Below are 25,886 nucleotides of genomic sequence, written 5' to 3'. Positions count from 1 at the left end.
GACAACGGAAAACATATAGCATTAACGCCTTTCATGACAGGTTTGGTAACACGAGGGGATTCACTCTGTGGTTTAGCTAACGTTAGTTAACTAGCTAGTTGCTACAAATTGGTACACGTTTAGCAGTGGCTCTGAAAACTCTATTCTAGCTAACCATCTCATTTGCCCGAATAGTGTACAGAGCTATGACTTTCTGGTTATGTTTGTGAAAGGAACTAGTTTGACCTGGCTGTGTGAAAGGGTGTGACCTCAAACTCCTCGCTTCTTTGAAACTCGCATGAATGCACTAAGCAAACAGCCTTGCAGTAGCAAATAAGGCACGTTAACATAAGGTAATTGTAGCAGTCAGAAATTAACTGACTGGTCTATCCATAAACTAGTATTGGGCTGCACTATCTTGCTCACACTGGACAGCTTACGTTGAACTAGATAAACTGACACTAAAAGCTGAAGGCGGCTCTCTAACACGACTGGTAATGTCTGTTAGCATTAGCTAGCTAGCTTGGCGAGCTAGCGTTAGTCAGTCCACTAAAATGATAAACACAAGTTTAGTTACCTCCCCATATGCCAAGCTTTAGCTGTGAGCTGTCAAGGTTGACAACGTAGTCCCCTAAAAATCGGTTGAGGACATCTACCACCAAGCTTTCGAAGACCATTTTGGCGTTTCTCTCATCTAACGACACCTGTCACCATGTTTACGTTCTGAGGACTCGTCTGCCTCTGTTTGCCTCAACCTCAACGTCAGATTAGGACGTCCTGCGGTGGGCAGTGCTTTGACGTCATGTCGTACTTCACCCACTGCGGCAAGAAGCAAGATCGAGGGTACCTTTTCTCATAGTCACTTAAGCTAGATTGTTGAATAACAAAAAAAGTATTAAAATTGAGGAAACTGAAGAGCTTTCTTTTTCTTGAAACCTCTGACTAATTGTAAATTTATGTTTACATGTACCTCTTTTTATTTTTTTCTATGTAATGAATCTGTTATTTCATCGTTTGTATTACTTCGTATGGTTTTTATATATCTTCATAAGTTTGTACACTTGATGTAGCTATATGTGCTATTACTGTTTACCTGATTCTCTGTATACTGCATTTTGTCAATAAAAAAAAAAAAAGTCAAGAGGGGGAAAGAGGTACGTCCATGGAAGTATAATAATAACGGGGTACATCCATCTATCCACCGTACATCATTATAACCAATTATTTGGCGATCTATCTGGTATATATATTTTTTTTAAATCGGTCTATTTTTTTGTAGTTGTTCAGCATAGTTTTTTTTTTTTTTTTTAACTTTAACTTTTTCTTCATCTCCATATTGTTTATTTTTAGCCTGTCATCTGTCTTTTTGACGTTAGGTGTGAAATCTATGATGTCTGAATTTGTGCCATTCTTAATAAAGTTCATTTAAAAATAGAGGGGGAAAGAAGGGAACTGAGGGTAAGTACAGTGGGTACGAAAGTATTCAGACCCCTTTAAATTTGTCACTCTGTTTCATTGCAGCCATTTGCTAAAATCAAAAACGTTCATTTTATTTCTCATTAATGTACACTCAGCACCCCATCTTGACAGAAAAAAACAGAAATGTAGAAATTTTTGCAAATTTATTAAAAAAGAAAAACTGAAATATCACATGGTCAAGGCATTCATACTTTGCTGTGACTATATTTAACCTGCATGCTGTCCATTTCTTCTGATCCTCCTTGAGATGGCTAAAATTCTCATTGGAGTCCTGCTGTGTTTAGTTGCTAAACTGATTGACTTGATTAGAAAGGCACACACCTGTCTATATAAGACTCCAGCTCACAGTGCATGTCAGCGCAAATGAGAATCAAGGAGGTCAAGGAACTGCCTAAGGAGCTCAGAGACAGAATTCTATAAAGGGCACAGATCCGGCCAAGGTTACAAAAGAATTTCTGCAGCACTCAGGTTCCTAAGAGCATGCGCCTCTTATAATCCTTAATGGAAGAAGCTTCTGGGACGACTCAGAACTTTCCTAGACCTGGTCATCCAGCCAAACTGAGCAATCAGGGGAGAAGAGCCTGGTGAGAGGTAAAGAAGAACCCAAATATCACTGTGGCTGAGCTCCAGAAATGGTAGGGAGATGGGAGTGGAAGTTCTACTAAAGTCAACTATCACTGCAGCCCTCCACCAGTCGGGCTTTATGGCAGAGTGGGCCCGACGGAAGCTCTCTCTCAGTGCAAGACATATGAAATTCGCATAGAGTTTGCCAAAAATACATGATGACTCCTAGACTATGAGAAATAAGATTCTCTGGTCTGATGAGACCAAGATTGAACTACATGAATTTGCCGTATGTGTGAGAAAACCAGGCACTGCTCATCACCTGCCCAATACAATCCCAACAGTGAAACATGGTGGTAGCAGCATCATGTTATGGGGACTTCAGCTGCAGGACAGGACGACAATTGCTGCAATTGAAGGAAAGATGAATGCTGGCACAGCTAAAATAACAAAGGAGTGGCTTCGAACAACTCTGTGACTATTCTTGACTGGCCCAGCCAGAGCCCTGACCTAAACCCAATTGGAGTATCTCTGAGAGACCTGAAATGGCTGTCCACCACCCGGCACCACCATCCAACCTGACGGAACTGGAGAGGATCTGCAAGGAAGAATGGCAGAGGATCCCCAAATCCAGGTGTGAAAAACTTGTTGCATCACTCCCAAGAAGACTCATGGCTGTACTAGCTCAAAAGGGTGCTTCTACTCAATACTGAGCAAAGGGTCTGAATACTTATGACCATGTGATATTTCAGTTTTTCTTTTTTAATAAATTTGCAAAAATTTCTACATTTCTGTTTTTTTCTGTCAAGATGGGGTGCTGAGTGTACGTTAATGAGAAATAAAATGAACTTTTTTGATTTTAGCAAATGGCTGCAATGAAACAGAGTGAAAAATGTAAAGGGGTCTGAATACTTTCCTACCCACTGTAGATACACATATTGTACTATAATTATAGTTCATATCATTTAAGATAGTAAGTGGCCATTTTTATGCAGGCTTTTTATGTAGGCTAAAGGTATTGGCAAAATACCTTAACGGCACATTCAAAACATTTATTTTTATACATTTTATTTATTTCATTAATGAAACCAAACCGTACCTTGACACCAAATTGATGGTCCAAACCATTGTTATGAAAGCTGTTAAATTGAATGACATTTCTTTTTTTTCACCTTTTTATGTAAAGACATTCTTCTGGTCTCATCAGTGACTGAAATCTAGTAGTAATTTATTTCGGTTCTTATTAACAAGTTTTCATAAAATAATGCACATAAAAATAATAAGCCATTAAATTAAAAGGAAAACAAAACATAAGAGTAAATAGTAAAGTAAGTAATGTAAGTAAACTGTCTTTGAAGCACTTTTCAAATCAGTAGGCCTACTTAAAAGGTGCTTTACAGAAGGTAGACAATAACCCAGATATCTCTATTTTAACTTGCAGATCCCAAACTGTTATCGTCTGTATGGTTTTGTCTGAGAACATAACGAACATAAACATGCTACAAATCACACTGCAGTTTGGTTGGTGGTTGGATTGCAAAAATACAATTACATTTTTAGTACCTATAATTGCATACTGCATGTGTACATATTGACATATGCTACTGGTTTCTTTTTGCTTAGCTTAGGCTATACCATCTGGGATTAGTTTTTTACATAGCAGCTGCAAAATGCTGGTACAAACTATATTATTTATTATGTCCCTCTCTTTAACCTTTGTCTTTCCCAAATATTGTTATATTTATCACATATCATGTGCTGTTTTGCCACCAAATTACACAAAATGAGTTATTCCTCTACTGTTTTTTTAAGAGGGAGTAACTGAGACAGTGGTTTGGTGATTACTCCAATCACTGTCCCTCTCCTCAATGTTCCAGCTGCAGGTTTATCCACCACTTTTAAACAGAGCTGCAGTTCCTGCAGATCCTCTCTCCTGAGCTCTGTAAAGAAGAAATCTTCATTAAACACAGGGCTGCGACAGTTCCTGATGGTGGAGCTCTCCTGTTGCTGCAGCTTCCCCGGGGTCAGGCACAGATTCACTGCACAGTTCAGGGTTCGTCGGTCAGTATCATCCCATGGGCCTTCTACAGACACCACACGGACTCTAACTGTGGAAAGGGATGAGAACGTGTTGGTGGAGAAGGTGATGTGCTCAGCGAAGAGGCGCACTTTACCACGGCCTTGCAAAGGGAGGACTTGCTCATGCTGAAGTCTCTCCTGGCACTGCAGAACATCCAAGGGGAACAGGACAGGTGGGGCTAACGTAAGTGAGCTTCCCTCTAAGCTTGGAGGGCTACTGGGCGAGTTTGTTAAACTTAAAAGCCCTCTCTTCCACCTCCCTCTGTCCTCCCTGCTGTCAATTAACGATGGACAGGAGATTGATCCTTTAAGACGGCCATTGCCTGATGGGAAGTAGAGGGAGGATTTAGCACTATAAGAGGAACTGAGGGGAGATGAGTCACTGGAAGAAGGTGTTTCACTTCCAGTGCTTCCTGTCTTTGATAGGTTCTTGGATGAAAACAGAGGGAGAAACCCTGATAGTGAAGTGAAAGTTTTGTTTGGCAGGTTTGTAACTTTTGCCAGCTTGGGTGCTGCAGTAAAGCTTCTATCATACATGTAAACGGGGCCCACTGAGTGGAACAAAGACTCTTTCCTTCGAGTGTTGAGGCTCTCATATATCCCAGCCAGACCATACCCCTCTGCAGAGAATGGCAAAGGTTTCTTTGTAGCCTTCCAAGCCATTGATGCATCACTATTCTTCGTCTTCACATCCTTCGTCTTTACATGTGTAGTGTTTGAAGAAGTGCTGTTCTCGGGCATCTGGTTCTGGTGGTCTAGGTAAGGGGCCATTGTCTTAGCTTCCAGCAGCGGGCTTCTTTTGCAAAGCCTGGGGGGCAGGCAGAACTCTGGGATCGTGTCTGGGGTGAGGATGTTGATGTGCAGATTGTGAGAAAGACTGGCCTTAGAAGACAGAACGATATCCTCCTCACTCTTCCCCATGTAACGACTCAGCTCTAGAGGAATGCTCTCCATGCTCTCCCTAATCTTCCCAAAGACCCACATAGTTATTTTCTGATGATTTAATAGGATGTGAAGTCTTTATAGAATCCAAACTTTTTTTCCTTTGACAACAAGAATAAAAAAAATAATAATTTAGGTAAATCAAACAAACCATGCATGAAACAGAACATACTTTTCAGAAGTAGAAAAAGACAAAGTCAAAGTTTATTCCAAATGGTGAAATGACAAATATTTTCTTCTCACCTGCTGAGGTCTCGATGTGTCCACCTCCGAAGAAAGATCTGTATGAGTGTGACGGTTATTACAATGACAGATTTTAAAGGTGAGTGCGAGGCTCTGCATCATTGGTCTGTTGCACCTGCCTGCGTCAGAAAACAGGCTGTCCACAAACATACACACCACAACACACAGTAGTTGCGGAGTGTCTTTCGGAAACTGGGTGGATGGCAATCAGAATCAGGTGCATCAGTGTGCATTTAGTATGTAATGATCCAATGATGTGTTATGTCAGCTTTTCAGTTGATGCAATTTACATTAACACTAAAACATGCATATTGTAATGTAAATAAAGGAAGCCATAGTCACAAAGCATTATGTGTGATGCTGTAAATTCCCCTTAAACATGCAGCATACAAATTTGAAATACAATTAAAACATTTTGAGGCTACACTACAAATACATTTTGGTATCTGAGGTCAAATATTTAAAACATATATTACTATTAGATTATGTATGACCCAGTACTCTACTCATTAAATTCAGTAACACATAACACATTGACATGTCGTGTATATTGTTGTGGTCATAATGTGGTAAGTACAATCTGCTTTTGAGAAAGCTGACCTCTTGTTCAAAGGCTATTCAAAGAGAGAAGCGCCCCAGGCCTACAGAGAGCACCCACCACCTCAAAGACCTACTGACCTTTAAACAGGTCCAGACGCATAAATGACCTGATGTGTACGAGGCAACACATCACTACTGAATCTTAGTAATTTTGCGTTGATCCTTGAAAGGAAAAGAACGTCATAGCAATGAGACCAATACTGTTTATATTTACTTTAACAAATGTCTTTTTTTATTACACAACAAATGTACGTGTGCATTCAGACATGGCTCCTCTACACTCAACAGAAGGAAAGGTGACCACACAGTACATTGTGCCAGAATTGTAGGTTTACGTAACATACAGCATATATTAGTTTGACTGCCCTTACTGATTTTTAATAAACTTGTGACAGTGAATGAATAACACATAATTATCTTGTTTACTGCAGCCTCTCTACCATGATATGACTTTTTTTTCACCTTGGTTAATGTCCAAATTTTGAATGGAATTGAATTGTGATAGTGTGTTTCTAATAATTAGTACCACATCTATTTTATCTAGTCTAGATTATTCTGTTTTTATAGACTCTTCATTCTTCATGCCTCTCTGGAAAATGTTCTAATCTAATCTAAGAACACCTAACGCATGTTAGTATGATTTTTCTAAACCTCACCATGTGAAGAAACTGAATATATTTCATGTTATCTCCATACACAGACGAGGCCTGTTTGCTAAACTGGAAGGCTCTGTGAACAATGTTAAGAGTTATTCAGCCACAAGAGGGCATACAGGGATTACATTTACTTTTCAGGCAACCTTTGTCTCAGTTAAAACATCAGTGGGATATATACTTGATATTTGAGTATACATTTTGAACATTATAACATCTATACAAAATATTACAAAAGAAATGGAATGGAAATCGAAGGGTTAGTGAAATTTGTTTGCATGCACTAAAATGATCCTCTCCTCTTATTGATATAATTAAACAGTAAGTAAGTGAGTAGCAACATATTTGCCTGTGTGCCTGCCTGTTTGCATGCAGTGTGTGTGTGTGTGTGTGTGTGTGTGTGTGTGTGTGTGTGTGTGTGTGTGTGTGTGTGTGTGTGTGTGTGTGTGTGTGTGTGTGTGTAACAGAGAATGAATATGAAGATGATGACTATGTTCTGGAGGAGTCAGGAGGCTTTTTGTGGTAGTGAAGAGCAACTTTATTACACCAATAAAAACCTAGAGTGCTCTATGTAATGGAGAGATAAATGATTAGGAGTCAAAGGAGGACCTTTGCCTTTAACGGCTGTCACACTGCAATTAACACTAACGAAAGAATTGTGCATTGTTGCCAAATCTTCTACCGCTGTAAAGTGCTTCAGTGTTGAACCTTTTTCTTCCAGAGCTCTACATTTAAAAAAAAATAAAAAATTCATAATTTTTTATTTGGTGGGCTTCATTTAGTTAATTCATTGGGTAGAAAAATATGTTAACTAGTCACCCAAAATGCTTTGAAGCTTTTATGGAATATACCCTTTGTATTTTTACTTTAGGGTTAATTATGAAGACTTTTGTAGAACTCAAACTCAGAACCTCAGAAGGGGTTTCTTCTTCACAATAATCTCTATCTTTTATTGAACCATGTTAATTCAATACCCAACTTTTGAAAAACAATATACTGGTTCAATATTAGCTAAAGTTGAGTCAATCTGTGTGAAGTGCTCGGTAATTTAAAACCCTCTCATAGAACTACACTCTCAGGCCCTGACCAATTTGGTGTCTTAGGCAAGATTTCAGTTAGTGCCCGTTGCATCACATCCAATTCCACCATCAATCACCACTTCATACACTCACACAGAAATGGCGTAGCTTAATGTCTTTGAGGTTGTTTTTATTTTAGAAACATAACAAAACACTCTTGACGAAGATCCAGAGGGACCAAAACTAAATAGTAATATCAATGAATGTTAATGCTGAACAAAAGCAGTGTGCGGTATGTTCTTTTCTAAAGACTTATTTTAGAAAAAATAAGAAGAAGAAAAAACACACAAAAACAGTATTTAGGAAACAAGTGACATCAAATGAATTATGAATAGAATATTAAAGAGGGTATTGTACAAAATACAACATTAAAGAAACCAGTGCAAACAGAAAGATTTTGATATGTTTTCGATGCACCGAATTGGCCCTGTACACTCTAAACAATTTCCCTTTTATGCTACTCACATACAAGCAGCAAAGCTGTACTTCTCCATGACTTGTCCAAAAGTCTTTATTGATTATGTGGTTATCTTTAGCTTCAATTTAAATGATTAATCAGTTTCATGTTTGCAATCTGCTGCTGAATTGTCATTTTGCCATTTGAAACTCCTACTGATTTATTCAATAATCTGTTTGCAAGTTGATGAGCTAAACCTTATATCCATATTGTGAAACCATACCTTCAATAATAAAAGCACAATAACATAATCATGCATCATGTAAAATTAACATTTGAATGTCTTTCAAAGATATGGTATACATAAACAGTACAATTAAGTAAGTGTCATTTTTAGAAATTAGTATGATGAAAGCCTCCTTAAACCCATACAGAGATTATGTGGAACAAACTCTTGTGAATAAGTAGCCAAAACAGACAAGAAAAAGCATACACAACTAAACTGAAACAAATCAACTTTGTGTCACGCGCAAGATCATATTTTTTAACGTGCCTCGTCAAAGAAAATATTTATTTTCTACTATTATTACTTACTATTATTACTATCTGCAATACTGACGGACAAAAAGATGAAACTGAACAATATACAGGGTAAAAAATGACAGTAGTAATTTGAGACCTGTATTTGTAATGCTACAACATTAACAAACTCTAAACAAACATGTAACTCTTTCATACATAATTTCAAGTATTAAAACCAAGTATTATAGATTGTTTCAAATGTTTGGGCGCATAAATAAAATTGATCAAAATCAATTACAATAAAAAAGCAAGTTTTTAAATCCCTAGATTACACATAGGCTCACAGAAATGTGTCAGAACAATCAATGGTTAAGCAGTTTGACAGGGGCTGTAGGAGAAAAAGTCTGATTACATTTTGCACACTTTTTCACTCTGTACCTTCATGTAACCAAACAGGTCCTGCCTAGATCCAAGGCAGTTCGTAAGCCAAACCTTTGTTATAAGGTTTTCTCTGTAACACTGCCAATTATTATGTTTTGACATTGTGAAATGAGATTTAATATTCCAAGTACAAACTCTGAGCAGGGTAAAAGCTGATGACACACTTTGTTAATTTCCATTTCACTTTAATCATTATTATTGAGGAGTCAAATGAGTCTACATCTATGGTCTACAGCAAAGCACTTAACCTCTTATAAAAATTGCTGAAGTTTTTTTGCCAGAGAACTTCTTTGCCTGTACTCCGAAGAGAAAGTGAGAAAGTAGGGAAGTCGGAGAGGAGACACATTGGGAAGGAGGCCAGAATGGCTGAACTATTGACCTGTTTTGAATAGATAATAAAATGTAGTAATGACTAATAAGGTGCAATAATTTGGGCCAATAAAGAAAAATGGCAGATCGAAGATGATATGAGCTTCATCAGAAGACCTTACTTTGAGGACGGTGCAGAGACAATACACTTTAGCCAGAGGGGGGCGATTAAATTTGACCCCAGATCAGTGAATCATTGTCTAATTATTAAGGACAAAGAGAGAGACAGAGAGAGGAGGGAGAGTGCAAGAGAGAATAGGGGGAAGGAAGGTAAGGGGAGAGGGGAAACTGTTTTTGGAGAAGAGGGGAAAAGAGTGTAACAAAACAAACAAAAACAAAACAGACACATTCACATCTCATATGGCTGAGAGGATCAGGTCAGTGCACTTTAACCCAACAGAGGTGAGAGAGAGTGAGAGAAACAAAGTGAAAGTGTAATCAGAGAAAGAGAATGGAGTACATTATGGAGAAAAAACAGAGAAGAAGAGTTACTGTACAGTAATGTGCAGTGGTCCAGAGTGACCTGTCGTCTGGACTCTCCCCTGACAACTTCTCTCTGTCTCCAGGCCTGATGCCAATATGCTAATCCCCCGCAGATGGCCTTTTCATTGGCTAATGCTGACTCCTGTCGACACGTCCCAGATGACCCCTCGTCCCACTATTAACCACGGCAGTGAATATGGCAAGGTGACCATTACCAAGATAAGAGCAGATGTAACCGTATGCCGGCTGCCTGCTTACACTGAATCACATATACTCTTAAAATAAGTTCACAGGCACCACAACTGTACCACGTACTATTACAGTAAGTGGACAAACACTATTGGTACTTAAGCACATGGTGTTTTTGCACATGGTAGAGTAGATATTTAGGAAAGTAAATAATGTTAGAAGCCATAATTTCCAGTGTTGTGAGCAAGAAAAAGCTCTCACTAGCCGATCAATGACAGCTCCCATTTCTGGGAAGTGGGTTGGACCTTTAATATTCAGAGTGTGGCAGACTACAGGTCTTTAAATTAAACATACTGTAGGTGTCTTCATTAAAGGTCCAATGTGTAGGAATTTCTCCCATCTAGCGTTGAGATCATATATCGCAATCAACTCTCTCACACCACGCAGTTCAAAGTACGTATTACAGCTACGGTAGCCTTCATGCTTCAAAAAGCTGCTCTCTTGATCTTTTCAATATCCTTTTTCTTTTTCTGGGCGAAGAAGAACACTCCTGTTCCTGAAATTTGGATTTTGAATACGTGTGGTGCTCCATGTTTCCTTCTTCAAACTTGCCGGGGCTGGGAAGCTACGATACCCATTAGCAGCTCCTGTCAGTTTATCATGTGACAGTGAAAACACGAAAGGCGGAGCAGTATGTCCTGTATGTCCCTTACCGGCTAACGTATTTTAAGATGGCGCATGAATATGGAGCGTATACCCCAGTTCATGCGAATGCAAATGTAAAATTTCAAGCCAAAAGGAATACTTGATGAATTGAGAATTGAGAATTGAGAATTGATGGTGGTGGTAAATATTCATGAAAAAGGACAAGTTTGTGAACGGGCAACACAGATTTTGATAATGAACAACTAAACACATTACACACTGGCCCTTTAAACTGTGGATAAAACTAAATGTGGTATTTGTTAATGCAAACGTTATTAAATGATGTGCAAGATTGAGTATTAATCACAGACAAAGAGTGACAAAGTTAAGAGTAACATTTCAAAATGCAAAACATTGTTTTTAATAACCTTACAATTTCCTGTAGAATGCAAAACCGATTTTACCTTGTCATAGTTGAATAACGACAGTTCGGTGGGTAAATAGGACATACATAGAAGCTCAAAATCCCATTGATACCCCTATCCTCTGCAAATCTCACATTTTGAAACTGCCGCTGAAAACGGGCGAATCTCAACAAAGCTGGAAGTTGACGTAAGCATCCCAACTCCTAGTCTTTGTCACGCCCCAACATTTGCATAGGCTACACCACTGACCTGAGGTCAGCTTAGTCTTCTGAATCTAGCTAGGTCATGCAGATCTCCAGAGGTCCGCTATTTAATTACTAAATTCACTTCTGAGACTTTTTTTTATGCGAGAAATCAACTATGTAGAGGTCAAATATGGGCCGTTTTACGAAAATTGATGGCTAATTGCAAATTTTGTCCGACTGTGTGTCGCAGTTCAGCAGGAGCTCAGCAGTCTGCGTGACAGCGGCCGGTGCTGCCTCGCCGCCCGGCGTGTCCTACTTCATAGACTCCGGCTCGCTGTGAGCTAGCTGGATCTCCGTCACGAAGGGAAGCCCGCGGCGCTCCATACCCGCGCAAAGTCACCGTATCTGGGTTACTGAACTAAAATGCTGAGGCCCTGATGGAGCTCCAGGGCCTGCAGCTAGCCGCGATCTTTACCCATAGGATTGAAGGGACAGTAGCAGCTAATGAAATCCCTAATGTTCACAAAAATGCATTAAATTGAAATCGGACACCATAGTTAGCTTTATAAGACCTTGGGGTAGATGTTATTTAAGTGGCGTGACAAAATTCAAACTGTAAATATACTTTAATTATGCTGAAAGTGAAGCTAACTAGCCGCGATCTTTACCCATAGGATTGAAGGGACAGTAGCAGCTAACGAAATCCCTAATGTTCACAAAAATGCATTAAATTGAAATCGGACACCATTGTTAGCTTTATAAGACCTTGGGGTATATGTTCTATAAGTGGCGTGACGAAATTCAAACTAAATATACTCTAGTATGCCGGCAGCTGGCAGCCAGCCAGCTCCGCGGAGCCCCGAGTCCCAGTAGTCCAGTAGCCGAGAAACAGTGACTTTCACTGGGTATGGAGGTTGCCGTTTTCTCGTCAGATTACAACAAAATTAGACAGCCAGTCCATAAAATGTGAATTGCTGGACTGAGAACAATTTCAACACCATGTCATATTGTATTTATTGTCACTGTCTCTTTAAATTCAATTCAAGTCAATTTATGTAATTTGGTTAATTGTCTCTCTTAATTGTCTGTCTTTCTGTTTCAAGGTCCTCATGTACAAATCTCGTCAGACTGCATTAGGAGGTCAGCAGTCATCCTGTAATCTGTGACAAAAAGAAACCTCTTAAGAATATTACAGTTTCATTAGTTCTGTAAGAGGGTATGAAGACCTCTTGACCTTGTATAGCTGTACATCTCTCACACACACTTTTCTTTCTTTCTTTCTCTTCTTGCCTAATTTGTATTATTTTTCTTTGTCACACTCTTTACTTTCTCATTCTGCTTTTTTCCACCCCCCCTTTTTTGTTTTCATTTCTCATGGTGGTGGTTAGAAAAGTGAGTAAGCCTAAACCAATTTCCAGTAGTGAGAGCTATTTTTTTAATGTACTCCCTTCACTGTATTTTGATTCTGCAAATAATGAAACAATTGGATGCATTTTTATCTTTTAATAATGATGGCTTTTTGAAGGTCATTTAATAAAGATTTCTGTTCTCAACAAAGTTAATAGTTGCTGTAATTTAAGTTTTATGCCTCTATGTACTGTTTAAATGGTTAAATGGCTCCACTGAACAAGGAATCCCTACAGCAATAATAGATTTAAAGAAATTAAAACAAAGTTAGGTTGTATAACTGACGTTACCAATACATTGAATAAAAGACTGTGGTCTGAAACAAAGAATAATATTTAAGGTTGTTCGTGTGTGTGAATGTGTATGTATGCCAGTGTGCTGGAGTTAGTAAGACAACAGATCAGATCAATAAATTAAGCTGCTCATTATGATGGCCTGCTCTTGCTGGTCATTAAGAAAAACGCATGTAGAATTTGCCACCCTAACCCCTATGAAGTGTGGGTAATTACCACTAATGTATCATCACCTATTCAAGACTGTAACGTTTTGTTTCTGAGGGCTGACAGTCAAACACCTCTGACCCAAATGTTTTATTCATTCATAAGACTCTTATTATTCATTTTAAGCTTATATTTCACATAATTAACAGTTAACCTTTTTTTCATATTAATGTGAATACACTTTTATCATTGCTAACTGTCTGTTAAATGGTGTAATAATATATTTGTGTTGTTCAACAAAATATCACCGTATCACTGTCAGCCCTTCTAAACCTATAGGGTTGTTGTTGTTCTAGATGCATGAGTAGAGTCAGCTTGTTAGGAAAAACAAAGCCAACTTAAATTTGTATTTGTATTTCAACTTACTTACAAACGCAAACTAATATTACAGGCTGGTGCACACACCACTAAGTTATTGAACATTGTCCTTGTCATAAGTCATCAATGTTTTCACTGTTATTTAGGAATATTTGTATAGTGCTTGTATACATGCATGCATGAAAAGTATTAAGTAACCACGTCATTTTAAATTGCCTTCACTTCTGACTTGGCGTTTGGGTGCATTGTGTTATAACAATTCATTCTAATATAAGCTGCTGTTTTGATGTTCAGATTTAAAAAGAAAAGTCTTGAATCTTCAAGTTTAATATTTTTAGAGAAGAGTCACCAGCAAATCATCTAATAGAAAACTGGATTCTTTTTTTCTATATTTTCTAATTAGTCCATGTTATTTTAAGTTAAAACCTCATCATTGTTTTAAGAATAAATCAGTTAAATACATAGAAAACTGACAATGCAATTGCATCTATCCAACACAGAAGACTAGCAGTTTTCCGTGGTTTTAATTTTGGAGTGAGACACAACACTGAAACAACCCTTGTCATTTTTACATTGATTTACTGTAATTACTCTAAGATGCTTCACATCAGTTTGATGACATTCAGCTCATGATTCAAATTCATATGTGCAAAAATTGGTGCATCCAAGATACTGATCGCTTTTTAAAATCTCAAATGGACTACATTTTTAATATAGTGCTTTTCTATTCTTAGCGACTACTCAAAGTGCTTGGTACAGGAACCATTCACCCACACACACATTCATACACTGCTGAGGCTGCCATACACCTGCTCATGAGATAAGCATTCACATACTGATGGCAATTTGGGGGGTCTTGCCCAAGGAGACTTTGACATGGGCCAGGGATTGAACCACTGACCTTCCGAATTGTAGAGGACTGCTCTACCAACTGAGCCGCAGCCGCCCTTTGCTTTACATAGTGAAGAGAAGTTTTAGTGAGTTTGCTTATTTGTTCTGAGTAAAGAAATAAATGTGGTTTTGTTTGTGAAATTATTAATCAATAATACCTAATGATTACCTTTGAGTTGGATATGTTTTGTTAAAAAAAAAAAAAAAAACTCAAAAGGTTGTTCGGAATGTGCATGCCTGGGTAATGCAACAAACAACGTCCAAGTTCAGCTCAACCAGCAAAATGTTGATATTGACACACCAGAAACCAGATACAGGATTAGATCTAACATGGTAATGGAGCCTGCTTACCAACATGCCTACAAAAATAAGAGCATCTCTCTATTTTCCAACTTGCTCCAGAGACTTGTACTGAAAATAATTTAACATATGCTGTTAACTGCTTTGACAAAACCAGCACAGTGTCTATACCCTTATATAAAAATAAACTGCACATATACCTCCTATTAGCCTGTGCATAAACACATGTGCACATTAGGAGACCTCATGTGATATTATGATTCCAGAGGCATCTAACTGCAGTGTTGTGAGGACAGAGGATCATGGAGGGTAATAATGGCTGCATTATTACTCCTCTTATTGTGTCTTAATTAGTGGCATTTAATTATACACTAATGCAGTGAGGGCTATTAAAGACATTGAGGCCTGCTGATCAGGGAATTAAAGCAACACACGCACACACCTACAGGCAAAGGCACACACTTTTCACATAGACACTTTTGTCATTCCACTGAAATTTCAGTTCCCTTTAACTAGGAATCACAGACACCCTGCAGTGTGCGGAAATGTGTGTACGGGGATAAGAGAAAGTGATAGATGAGAAGATATAAACTTTGGAGATCTACATACATGTAGGTGCAATAGAGAAAAACTAGAGAGCCAGCAAAAATAAATTGGGGAAGATAAAGAAAACAGGATAAAATAAGAAGATGATAGGGTGAGGGAGAAGAAGATATGGGTAATCACTATTATATATATTCTGCTCGTTAGCAATGATGCCAAAATAGGTATTAATTCTTCACTCCCACGCCTCTTCTCCACTGGTGCATCTCAATTATTTGTTCAGAGGCTGGTGTGACAATAGTGTCGGCTTTGGGAGCCTTTGGGATGCTAAACAGGGGACAGGAGGTTGAATATAAGTCATTTTCAGTGGGCTAAACCTGGCGCTTTGTGCTGCTGGAGAGGAGAAGCTTCAAAGCTACATTTAAACAGAGCAAACAAAAGAGCAAAACTTGATCCAATCGCCCTGTCTGCTTTTGAAGTTGTGAAGCTGCAGCCCAGATTGTCGGCTGCTCATATCCATCTTATGAAGATCATACACACCACGTGCATCAGCACATATACCCATTGCAGATGTGATTCATGTCATGATGCCCTCACTGTCATGAATGTGTACACATAGTGATGAATTATGGAAGATGATAGCTTGACTTCAACCTAAACATTTAAAGTTTGGCTCAGGCTAAGTTTGTTTTTCACAGTTTTTTTTAGATCTTTTTTTTTCTTCAGATGCATCTCTTGTATTTGGGGGACTCATGTTTCATGTTAAAATGATGAACATTCAATGATCCTCCTGCTAAATTGTTTATATTATTTAAAATACACTTCCCCTGTGATCAATCCGAGTTAATTGTTCAAGAGGGGTTCTTGACTCTTTTCGGGTGAGCCCAGAGTCATAAAAGCTCAAGGGACTTTTATGTCATTATGTTTTGACTCAGTAAAAATGGCCAAATTACTGCATCATCACAGGTTTTATTCTTATCATTATAACTGTATGTCCCATATACAGTTACAGCCAAAATATAGTGTAAATTAAAAAGAAAGGGGATATTAATTTAATATTAAAAATGAGGATCTGTTGCATCTGAAAACTGCTGGCATAGAATAAATAAACGTAGTCATCAATTACACATTTGAGGGAGCAACTTGTGGCAATATATACAGTAACCTGTGCTGTTATTATTTCTTCTTGTAGACAGTGATATGAACACTATACAATATTTATTAATTGTGTGTTTAGAAGCAAATATTAACACAAACTCAGGAAATCAGGAAAATGTAAGTCAATCTTAATCTTAAATAAATCTTAAATTAATGCACTTGAAATGGTGTGGGTTTTTTTTGCATCACATTAACCTAATCTCACTGTAATTTAATATAAAGGAATGCCAGAGTTTAATGAAATGTATCTCAGTTTTGCTTCAATTGTGGTGTGCAAACAGTGATCCACGAAAAACGTTTAATCAAAACGAGTATTTAAATAACTACAACACCAAAGAAGATTCGGTTTTAAGTTCTTTATGAATATTCTCAGATAAATAGTGTTATAATACAAGCATAACATTTTCAATTCACTGCTAAGTAACACACAAAAAAAGTGCAACAGGCCTAATTAAAAAAGCATGAAGGCCTATTCGTCTTTAGCCGAAAGGCCTGCCATAGATTAAAATGGAACAAATAGAATAAGAGCAAAAATATAAACAGAGTTGTTAGTTTACATTTGGAAAGAATTTTAGACTGGTTGTCTCCTAAATCAAAGCTTTCTTTGGGTTCAGCATATCTACTTTTCTGATTGTATTTATCAGTGCCACATTCCAGTATGTGGCAAATGCCCTCACAAATTGTGCAAATAAATTATGATTTCAATCAACATGGGTCTAATGAAAAACTCATTACACAGCACAATGTTAACCTTATTTTTACAACTCTCCTACAGCTGCACTTAACTTAAACGATGATGCTGCTGAATAACAATGCGTTTCTTGTTTGCGTTACTTTTCAAAAATGACCCGCAATTTACCCGGTTAGGACAGCAGGAGAGCCGGGTGTAGAGGGTTGCCTTTCCCTTCCAGCAGATCGCTTTTCTCCATCACTGAGACCGGTGAGCAGAGCTGGGCCGGTCCGGACTGCAGCCCCGTCAGACTGGGCACGGGACCCAGGGATGGGGTGGGTTTTATTGGCACGGGAACGGCGGGCAGGGTTTGCCCGTTGGCATTGTGGTACAGGCCCTTTGTTGACACGCTGAAGGGCGCGTACTCGGATGATGGGGGTACGTGCACGCTACCCATGGACTCCGACAGCATCCCGACGTGCGGCCACATGGAGTTGACCACGCTGCTGAGCTGCGGGGGCACCGGGTAACCCAGGTGGTGCATGACCGAGGTGAGGGGGAGCCCGCTGGCCATCACACCCTTGTAGTCCCGTCCTATAATGTTCTCGATCGCGAATGGGTGTTTAAACCCGCCAGACTGTGCGCAAGTAATGCCCCCGTAACCCTGAAAGTGAGGGAGCCGACTCATTGTGCTTGCCGGGCCGGCTGCATGGTCATGGGGGCCGGATGCTGTGCCCAGCTTGCTGCCCGGGTGGTGGTGGTGATGGTGAAAATAATGCATCATCGGGGAGCTCTTGCAGGCCATATGCTCAGCGCGCAGCACCTTGAAGCGCTTCCTTCTCCTCAGGAAGCTGCCGTTCTCAAACATGTCACCGCAGTCCGGGTGCAGCGCCCAGAAGCTGCCTTTTCCGGGCTGATCAGGCCGCCGAGGGATCTTGATGAAGCAGTCGTTAAAGGAGAGGTTATGTCTCAGGGAATTCTGCCACCGTTGGGTATTCTCTCGATAATATGGAAAGCGGTCCATGATGAACTTATAAATGTCACTCAGAGGCAGCATCTTTTCGGATGAGTTCTGGATAGCCATCGCTGTCAGTGATATGTAGGAATATGGGGGCTTCTGGTCGCTGTAAGAGTTCTTCCCAGGACGAGGCATGACTGGTTACTGTTTAGTAGAAGGATGAATTGTTAAATAAAACAGCCTTTAAAGTTATATTTAAAATGATATCATTTAAGGAGCTAATTTCACAGTTTTCATATCAGTCTCCATCTGAAGGATCTGTTCCAAAGTTCTGAGCCATTAGATTAGAAGCTGGTCAATTTTCGTTGTATCGATTAATACAGTGTAGCCTAAAGGCCCGCTGCTGTCAGGTAAGATCCGTGAGAGGCTCCTGCATCTCAAGAAAGTTTCTTCTGAAGACTTTTCTCTGTCTATTTATGTTCTTGGCGTTGTGCGTAAAAGTCAGTCTGTGCGTAAAAGTTAAGAGGTTCTTTCAGTTTCCTCCGGTTTCCGCGGCGGTTGAAGGATGTGCGGGCCAGCTCACTGTCTGTTCGCTGTCTGTGTGTGGTGTGTGCTCCTCTCCTCTTGTGCGATGCTCCCACTCGCCGAGTGCCGTTTTTGTAAGACCCCCGCAGGTCGCTGGCTCTATTATCTGTTATCCAGACACTTAGGGGACACGTCAGGGGAGAGCAGAGGGCTGTGTGTGTGTGTGTGTGTGTGTGTGTGTGTGTGTGTGTGTGTGTGTGCGTGCGAGAGAGAGAGAGAGAGAGAGAGAGAGAGAGAGAGAGAGAGAGAGAAAGAGAGCGATATGGGTATAAATAAATGAATACAAATTAGGGGTGGGTGCGTTTCAAGACACACGTTTATTTCGTGTTTGCCAATCAAAGCATCCTGCCAGATTGACTGATTTTAAGCACTAAGCCACTGTGTTTAAAGGGACCACTCTTCTCAATATCTTTCAGCAAGTAGCTAACAACTGACCATGACATCTCCTCTGTAGCTGTAACTAACCCTGACCTTTGACCTCTCTGGTAAAAAAAAACAGTCAATCAGTTTGAATGGAACATGCTACATGTTGGGCTCCATTAATTTGCATATAGAGGTGGCTATGTCATAAACATTTCAGAAAGCATACATTGCCTATTTTTAAAATCAAGATGTCTTGTGTTCAGATAAAATGATTGAAATAACCATGACGGAGAATGTGGATTTGAATTGCCAACTTAGCACATTTCAATTGAGAGAAATAAATAGTAAAGAATGGAATATATAAATACAACCTCTTCGTTAAATTTGCTCGACTGCACTTTCAGACTTTGCAAACGATAAATCATGTCTTCCTTTGCGCACAATCATCACTGCGCTACTCCTCCGCTCTCAAATACACAAGCGCGCGCAGACACACAAGCACAGAAAGAAAGAGAGAGGGAGAGAGAGAGAGAAGAGAGAGAGAGAGGGGGGAGAGTGGTTGTTGTTGATTAATTGCTGAAAGGGGAGTCCGGCGGCTGTCTGTCTGTTCAAACACTCTCCTGTGAATCCTACAAGGATGTAAACAAACTTCATCCCCTGCACTGAATTCTGTTCAGTGGAGAACAACAAAAGCTGCTCCCCTTCCGTATATTTTTTCTCTAGCCAGGTGTCATGACTGGGTCCTTGAAGGCTCCTGTCTTCCCTGGTGCCCCGGTGGGGCCCCGAATACATTACAATAATTAAGCCTTTCGTGATTTAGCCTCCTAGGAGAGAAGTCCAACAATGTAATTAAGGGCAAGCTCGCTGTATTAGGTATGAATATTCAAAACTGTGTCAATTAATTAGCCGGTGTATCTCTCCCGTTATGTCTCAGTCCTTCAGCCTACTCAAAAGGTCAACTGTGTCGACGGAGAGCATATTTGAAAGAAATCATGAAATTGCAAGGAAAATCACTTTTTAGTGCCACCTCGTTTTACAAAGAGTGAACATTTATATATTCATGCTAAATGAAGAAAGTCGTTGTGCTTGTGTTTTTGTTTTCTTTGCATAATTGTTTTCCTGGCGCCTGAAAAATGAGTTTTGAAACTCTAAGGCCCTCAGAGGCCAACGCGGGTAAAAGCATCCTCTTTAAACGCCTGGGAAAGATCAATATTAAATCTGTTTTCACAAAGGGGGCCGTTAAATAGACACCGTGGCTGATCTGCATAACAAAATTAATTAGGTAGTCTACGGCAGTCTTCGCCTGCACCCAACTCCTGGACAAATAACTAGTTGTAAAGCACACCTTCTGGGCATACGGAACATATGCTGGAATTATCCTTAATTGACTAATTACATAAATTACTCATTAAGTTTACAGCACATCAATTATAAAAGACGTATCAATTAATTTTGCATAAATTACAAGCGGCACGCTGCACGAAGAGGGCGGCGGAGGGAATGAGGGCCGTCAGGAGGGGGTCTACTCTAAGGTGGAGCGTTTAATGTGTGTGTGTGTGTGTGTGTGGGTTTGGGTGTGTGTGTGTGTGTGTGTGTGTGTGTGTGTGTGTGTGTGTGTGTGTGTGTGTGTGTGTGTGACGGTCGTCTGTTTGTTTCCTGTCTTTAATAATTATTTGTTCAGCTTAAGGGCAAAGATATTCTTTCTCTGTATGCCATTCGCAAAGGGAAAGTGTGTGGGTAATGGCAATTATACTAATAATAATAATCTTAAAGACCTTTCTCCAAGTCATAAGGGGCTCATCGTCGCGGAGAGAGCCATTAAAATCAATTAGCGAGGCCTATTGTTTTTAATGGAAAATTAAACCAGTTTAGGACTGTGGTGCAGAATCTGTTGTGTAATGGGAAATTATTAAGAGGCTCAATACAACAGATCTTTCCATTTCCCCATAAAAGAGCGAGCAAGCAGGAGCATTAACAAAGCTGCAGTGTGTCTGCCTGTTGCCTTCATGAGTTATCTCACTCACCTAAGGTAAAGCTATACCATCATTATTCATCACAGTGGCAAACTTTGTGTACTGAATATAAAGTTTTCAGTCTTGTATTATTCTTAACCTCTCTGACCTCATATACTTCCAGAACAACAATAAGAAAACTGTCACCAGAAAAAATGATTATCCAAAAGTTTTGCAATAGTTTCTTTCTTTTGCCCAAACCTGATGCGTCATTTCGTATTGCCCACCAGTGTCTGCATTATATACATAGAAATATTTGAATTTGCTGCATACTTTTTGTCTGTGTTTAGTCATAAGATACTGTAAATGGGAATGTTACAGGACAAAATAACAGGAATACCTAACAGTACTATGGAATCCAAATCAATAGATTTGCAATCAGTAATGCTTTTTTGAGCTTTTATTGTGACTGTGCCAGAGAGGTGTATATATTATGTAGTATTTCTGCATGTCTAAAAACGACTATACCTATGTTACAGTATATAGTTTAAGTTGTGTACTTACATTATACCATGTTTCCAACAACGTTCAGACCCAGAGAAATGTATATAGTTTAAGTTGTGTACTTACATTATACCATGTTTCCAACAACGTTCAGACCCAGAGAAATGTATATAGTTTAAGTTGTGTACTTACATTATACCATGTTTCCAACAACGTTCAGACCCAGAGAAATGTTGTTTTTATTAATGACATGGGACGTGTTTGGTTGCCTGTCAGTGGCGAAATACAACCTTTGACCCCTCTAGTTATTCTTACTTCCGTGAAAACACAGGAAATACCACATGATCAGAGAGTAATTGTAAATCATACAATGTCAAATAATTATACTCAGTAGCAGTAATACAGCATTTTTTCATTGATTACATGCCACTCTGCAACACAGTAATACAGTAGAGTGTATGTGGTATTTTAATATCGATCCAGCTTACTACAATGTGCTACGTTGACAAGTGGCTCATGCTAATGCTTGGTGGCTAAACCGTACCAGAATGTTTTTGAGGATTTACAGACATTAAAAGCATGGCACCTATCCCAACAACAGAACGGATGAGACACACTTATACATTCCTTTATTTACGGTGCTATCTTGTGCTACATTCTTAATAAAGACAGACAAACAGTTCTTCGGCCACGACACCAACTCCAGGCTTCCTGAATGATAGCTGTCAATCAAGGTAAACTAAGGAGGTCCGTGGGTGAGATCGCCTTGAAAGTGACCAATCATAGGAGGGCCAGTGCCTTCTTGGTTTCCACCTCCAAAATGTCAAAAGTCAGTTGAATTCGGGTGAGCAGAAATCAACTTCGCGAGCAGAGTTTACCTGCGAGAGCATGTATGCACTCAAGGACGCACAGCAGACACTGTGGCTGCTCTGTGGGCGTGCCGCTTAGTTTTATACGTGCAGGTGCAATTCTTTCACTCTCCCTATGTTTTGTTTCACGCTCGCAGCTACCTGTACAACTCTCGATTGTTAAATTGGTGTGCGCAAAGAGTAATATCTGTGTGTGTGAAATTATATAATTTGCTCGTGAGCATGTTTTATCGTGCTTGCGAGACATGACATAATCCTGACGCCATAGAAGACCATACCAGACCCTAGGCGCAGGCGCCTGTGTCAGGCTGAAATCGAGCCGCAATAATGGCCATCTGGAGGTTTCCGGTCCGCTTCGGAGATGCCACCCTCCAATGGCAAAGTAAGTCTCACAGCGATGGGGAGTAACGTTACAACAAACTCCTTTCCCCCCGGTGCTAAAAACATCCAAGAGGGGACCCAGACACGTGAAATTTATTTTGATATTGTGGTTTTAGCTGCTCACTCCACAGCGCTGTGGAGATAGGCTGGCAATGTGAGTCTGTCTGTGAACAGATACATTTTAAATCAGCAATCATGGTTAACAATGAAGACAGCAACTCCCATGATCCCACGCAACTTCACAATGTCATCAAAAGTCTGTGTTTACATCCATTGTTTGGATTGCGAGACCCTGAGCAGCAGAAAATTACATATTGTATGTTTAATATAGTCTCGCTTTGCCAGACCTTCCTCCACAGCGCTGCGGAGGAGGGTCTAGCTAGTCCACACAGAATTCTGGGATGGGAGAAAAACGTGCTCTGGTTTATCGACATTTCTTTAAACTTATCACTATAGTCATGGGTGGCGCTAAGCGCCGGATGGAGCCCCGGTGCCACTGCAAAAAATCCTTGGGAAGGAACTTGTTTTGGTGGAACATGTGTGTGTTCAAAAGTTGTTTTAGTTGTGCAACAGAAAACTCAGATTGGACAGATAGTCTAGCTAGCTGTCTGGATTAACCCTGCAGAGATCTGAGGAGCAGTTAACCATAGTCCTCATAAATCCACCGGAGTTTAAAATTCCAACACAAACGGAGCGGCAACGGAGCAATCCCGGAAGTGGAACGTTGTGAATAGAGACTGTGGTGCTGTTATATTGGACTGCACTGAATGTAAAGTGTTCCTTTAATTTTGTCAAAACACTGAGGGTCTGAATTAGGGCTGGGCGATAGGGAGAAAATCAGATATCACGATATTCTTGACCAAATACCTCAATATTGATATTGCAGTGATATTCTAGGGTTGACAATTGGTGCTTTAAAAAAATATCTTCACATTTAGATTTTAGATAAATAATCATCAGTAATCATAATGTCTAAGTGGGGAAAAGGCAAATAATAGAACAGCTTAAACAGTCTGGTAAGTTCAGAAAAGTACATCACTTTACTGTAATGCAGCCTTTAAAACCAGTAAAATACAACACTTATGTCATATCACGATATTACGATATCCAAAATCTAAGACGATATCTAGTCTCATATCACGATATCGATATAATATCGAAATAATATCGCTATATTGCCCGGCCCTAGTCTGAATATGTTTCATACCAAGAAAAAAAGGCTCAAACACAGTGCCTATATGTAGATGTGCATTGAAGAATTTTAAATAATTATAATAATCTTAATCTTGATTTTAGAGGGTTAGCAAAGTGTTTCCTAACTGTGGACAGTTGCCAAAAAATGCTCCAAAAAAGAGATAAACTGGAATTAAAATGTGCATTATGAAAAGTACAGGCAAATGGACTTGTTAGTGCTAAAGGAATGACACGAAAAGGAAAAGGGTTACATAAAAAGAATGTGGGACCAATGGATACTTCAAAACCCAACATTTAAGCTAACCTAGAAACAACTACTAGCTCAGCGTTCCAACATCCGCAGTCGCAGACTGATATCACAACGAGAGATTTACGAGGTACAACAAAGATGCTCTGGCAAGGGGGGGCCAGGACGCAAGGTCAGCTGAGAGATGTCACCATCCGAGGTTGGGTACCAAGCCCCAAGAACAGACAGGCTTACACAAGGATGCGGAAAGGGGAATTCTTTTTTTAAATTTTTTTATAAGAGTTTTATTTTAAAGATTGTGACTGGAAATCATATTGATTATGTCTGGCTTGACTCTGGACTGAGAGTGCAACACACATTAATGCCTCCATTAGTGTAAGATTAGAGTATCACTATCTTCACCACATATGAAACCATGACATATTTTATCCTTATATTGCCTATTTGAGTTCACTGTTGATTCGAATGAATGTGGTACTGAACTAAAAGCCATTGACAGTAACAGTCAAAAAAGTACACACACACACACTTATTCATGTGTGTTTTGAGTATTACTGTATGTGTAATGTATTAATATGGGTTCCAGTGTTAAAAGTTTAGTATATTAGTTTATAATGTCGTGGACAATCCCGCAATTAACAGTAAAGGAGAAGCTTTAGCCTCTACAGCTAATTTCCAGCTGTAGTCCCCGGCCAGTTGTCAATTGGCATTGACACACACACATATATACATACACACGCACACATAATTATATATATATATATATATATACACATACACACACACACACACACACACACACAGTGGGGCAAAAAAGTATTTAGTCAGCCACCAATTGTGCAAGTTCTCCCACTTAAAAAGATGAGAGAGGCCTGTAATTTTCATCATAGGTACACTTCAACTATGAGAGACAAAATGAGAAAAAAATCCAGAAAATCACATTGTAGGATTTTTAATGAATTTATTTGCAAATTATGGTGGAAAATAAGTATTTGGTCAATAACAAAAGTTCATCTCAATACTTTGTTATATACCCTTTGTTGGCAATGACAGAGGTCAAATGTTTTCAGTAAGTCTTCACAAGGTTTTCACACACTGTTGCTGGTATTTTGGCCCATTCCTCCAAGCAGATCTCCTCTAGAGCAGTGATGTTTTGGGGCTGTCGCTGGGCAACACGGACTTTCAACTCCCTCCAAAGATTTTCTATGGGGTTGAGATCTGGAGACTGGCTAGGCCACTCCAGGACCTTGAAATGCTTCTTACGAAGCCACTCCTTCGTTGCCCGGGCGGTGTGTTTGGGATCATTGTCATGCTGAAAGACCCAGCCACGTTTCATCTTCAATGCCCTTGCTAATGGAAGGAGGTTTTCACTCAAAATCTCACGATACATGGCCCCATTCATTCTTTCCTTTACACGGATCTGTCGTCCTGGTCCCTTTGCAGAAAAACAGCCCCCGGATCAAGGGAGATTATTAGTGGTCTTGTATGTCTTCCATTTTCTTATAATTTCTCCCACAGTTGATTTCTTCACACCAAGCTGCTTACCTATTGCAGATTCAGTCTTCCCAGCCTGATGCAGGTCTACAATTTTGTTTCTGGTGTCCTTTGACAGCTCTTTGGTCTTGGCCATAGTGGAGTTTGGAGTGTGACTGTTTGAGGTTGTGGACAGGTGTCTTTTATACTGATAACAAGTTCAAACAGGTGCCATTAATACAGGTAACAAGTAGAGGACAGAGGAGCCTCTTAAAGAAGAAGTTACAGGTCTGTGAGAG

The 25,886-nt window shown here is 39.6% G+C and overlaps 3 protein-coding genes across 5 annotated transcripts in view; all 3 read right to left on the bottom strand.

The window, feature by feature from the left end:
• vps13a (vacuolar protein sorting 13 homolog A) overlaps positions 1–723 on the bottom strand; it is a 47,238-nt gene extending 46,515 nt beyond the window's left edge. For all 3 annotated transcript variants that reach the window (XM_078250826.1, XM_078250827.1, XM_078250829.1), the window contains exon 1: positions 557–723. In XM_078250826.1, the coding sequence (XP_078106952.1) occupies positions 557–656 (100 nt within the window). In that variant the 5' untranslated portion in view covers positions 657–723. The remainder of the gene's footprint in view (positions 1–556) is intronic.
• Positions 724–3,810: 3,087 nt separating this feature from the next.
• On the bottom strand, positions 3,811–5,085 carry LOC144517561 (C2 calcium-dependent domain-containing protein 4C). The gene has a single exon (XM_078249645.1). It carries the CDS (start codon positions 5,083–5,085, stop codon positions 3,811–3,813), a length of 1,275 nt encoding a protein of 424 aa, XP_078105771.1.
• Positions 5,086–17,254: 12,169 nt separating this feature from the next.
• On the bottom strand, positions 17,255–18,214 carry foxb2 (forkhead box B2). The gene has a single exon (XM_078249734.1). The coding sequence runs from the start codon at positions 18,212–18,214 to the stop codon at positions 17,255–17,257; it is 960 nt and encodes a 319-aa protein (XP_078105860.1).
• Between the last annotated feature and the right edge of the window lie 7,672 nt (positions 18,215–25,886).

This window comes from Sander vitreus, chromosome 5, assembly GCF_031162955.1.
Source record: "Sander vitreus isolate 19-12246 chromosome 5, sanVit1, whole genome shotgun sequence".
Lineage (NCBI taxonomy): Eukaryota > Metazoa > Chordata > Actinopteri > Perciformes > Percidae > Sander > Sander vitreus.
This window is presented reverse-complemented; position numbering and strand designations above follow the sequence as displayed.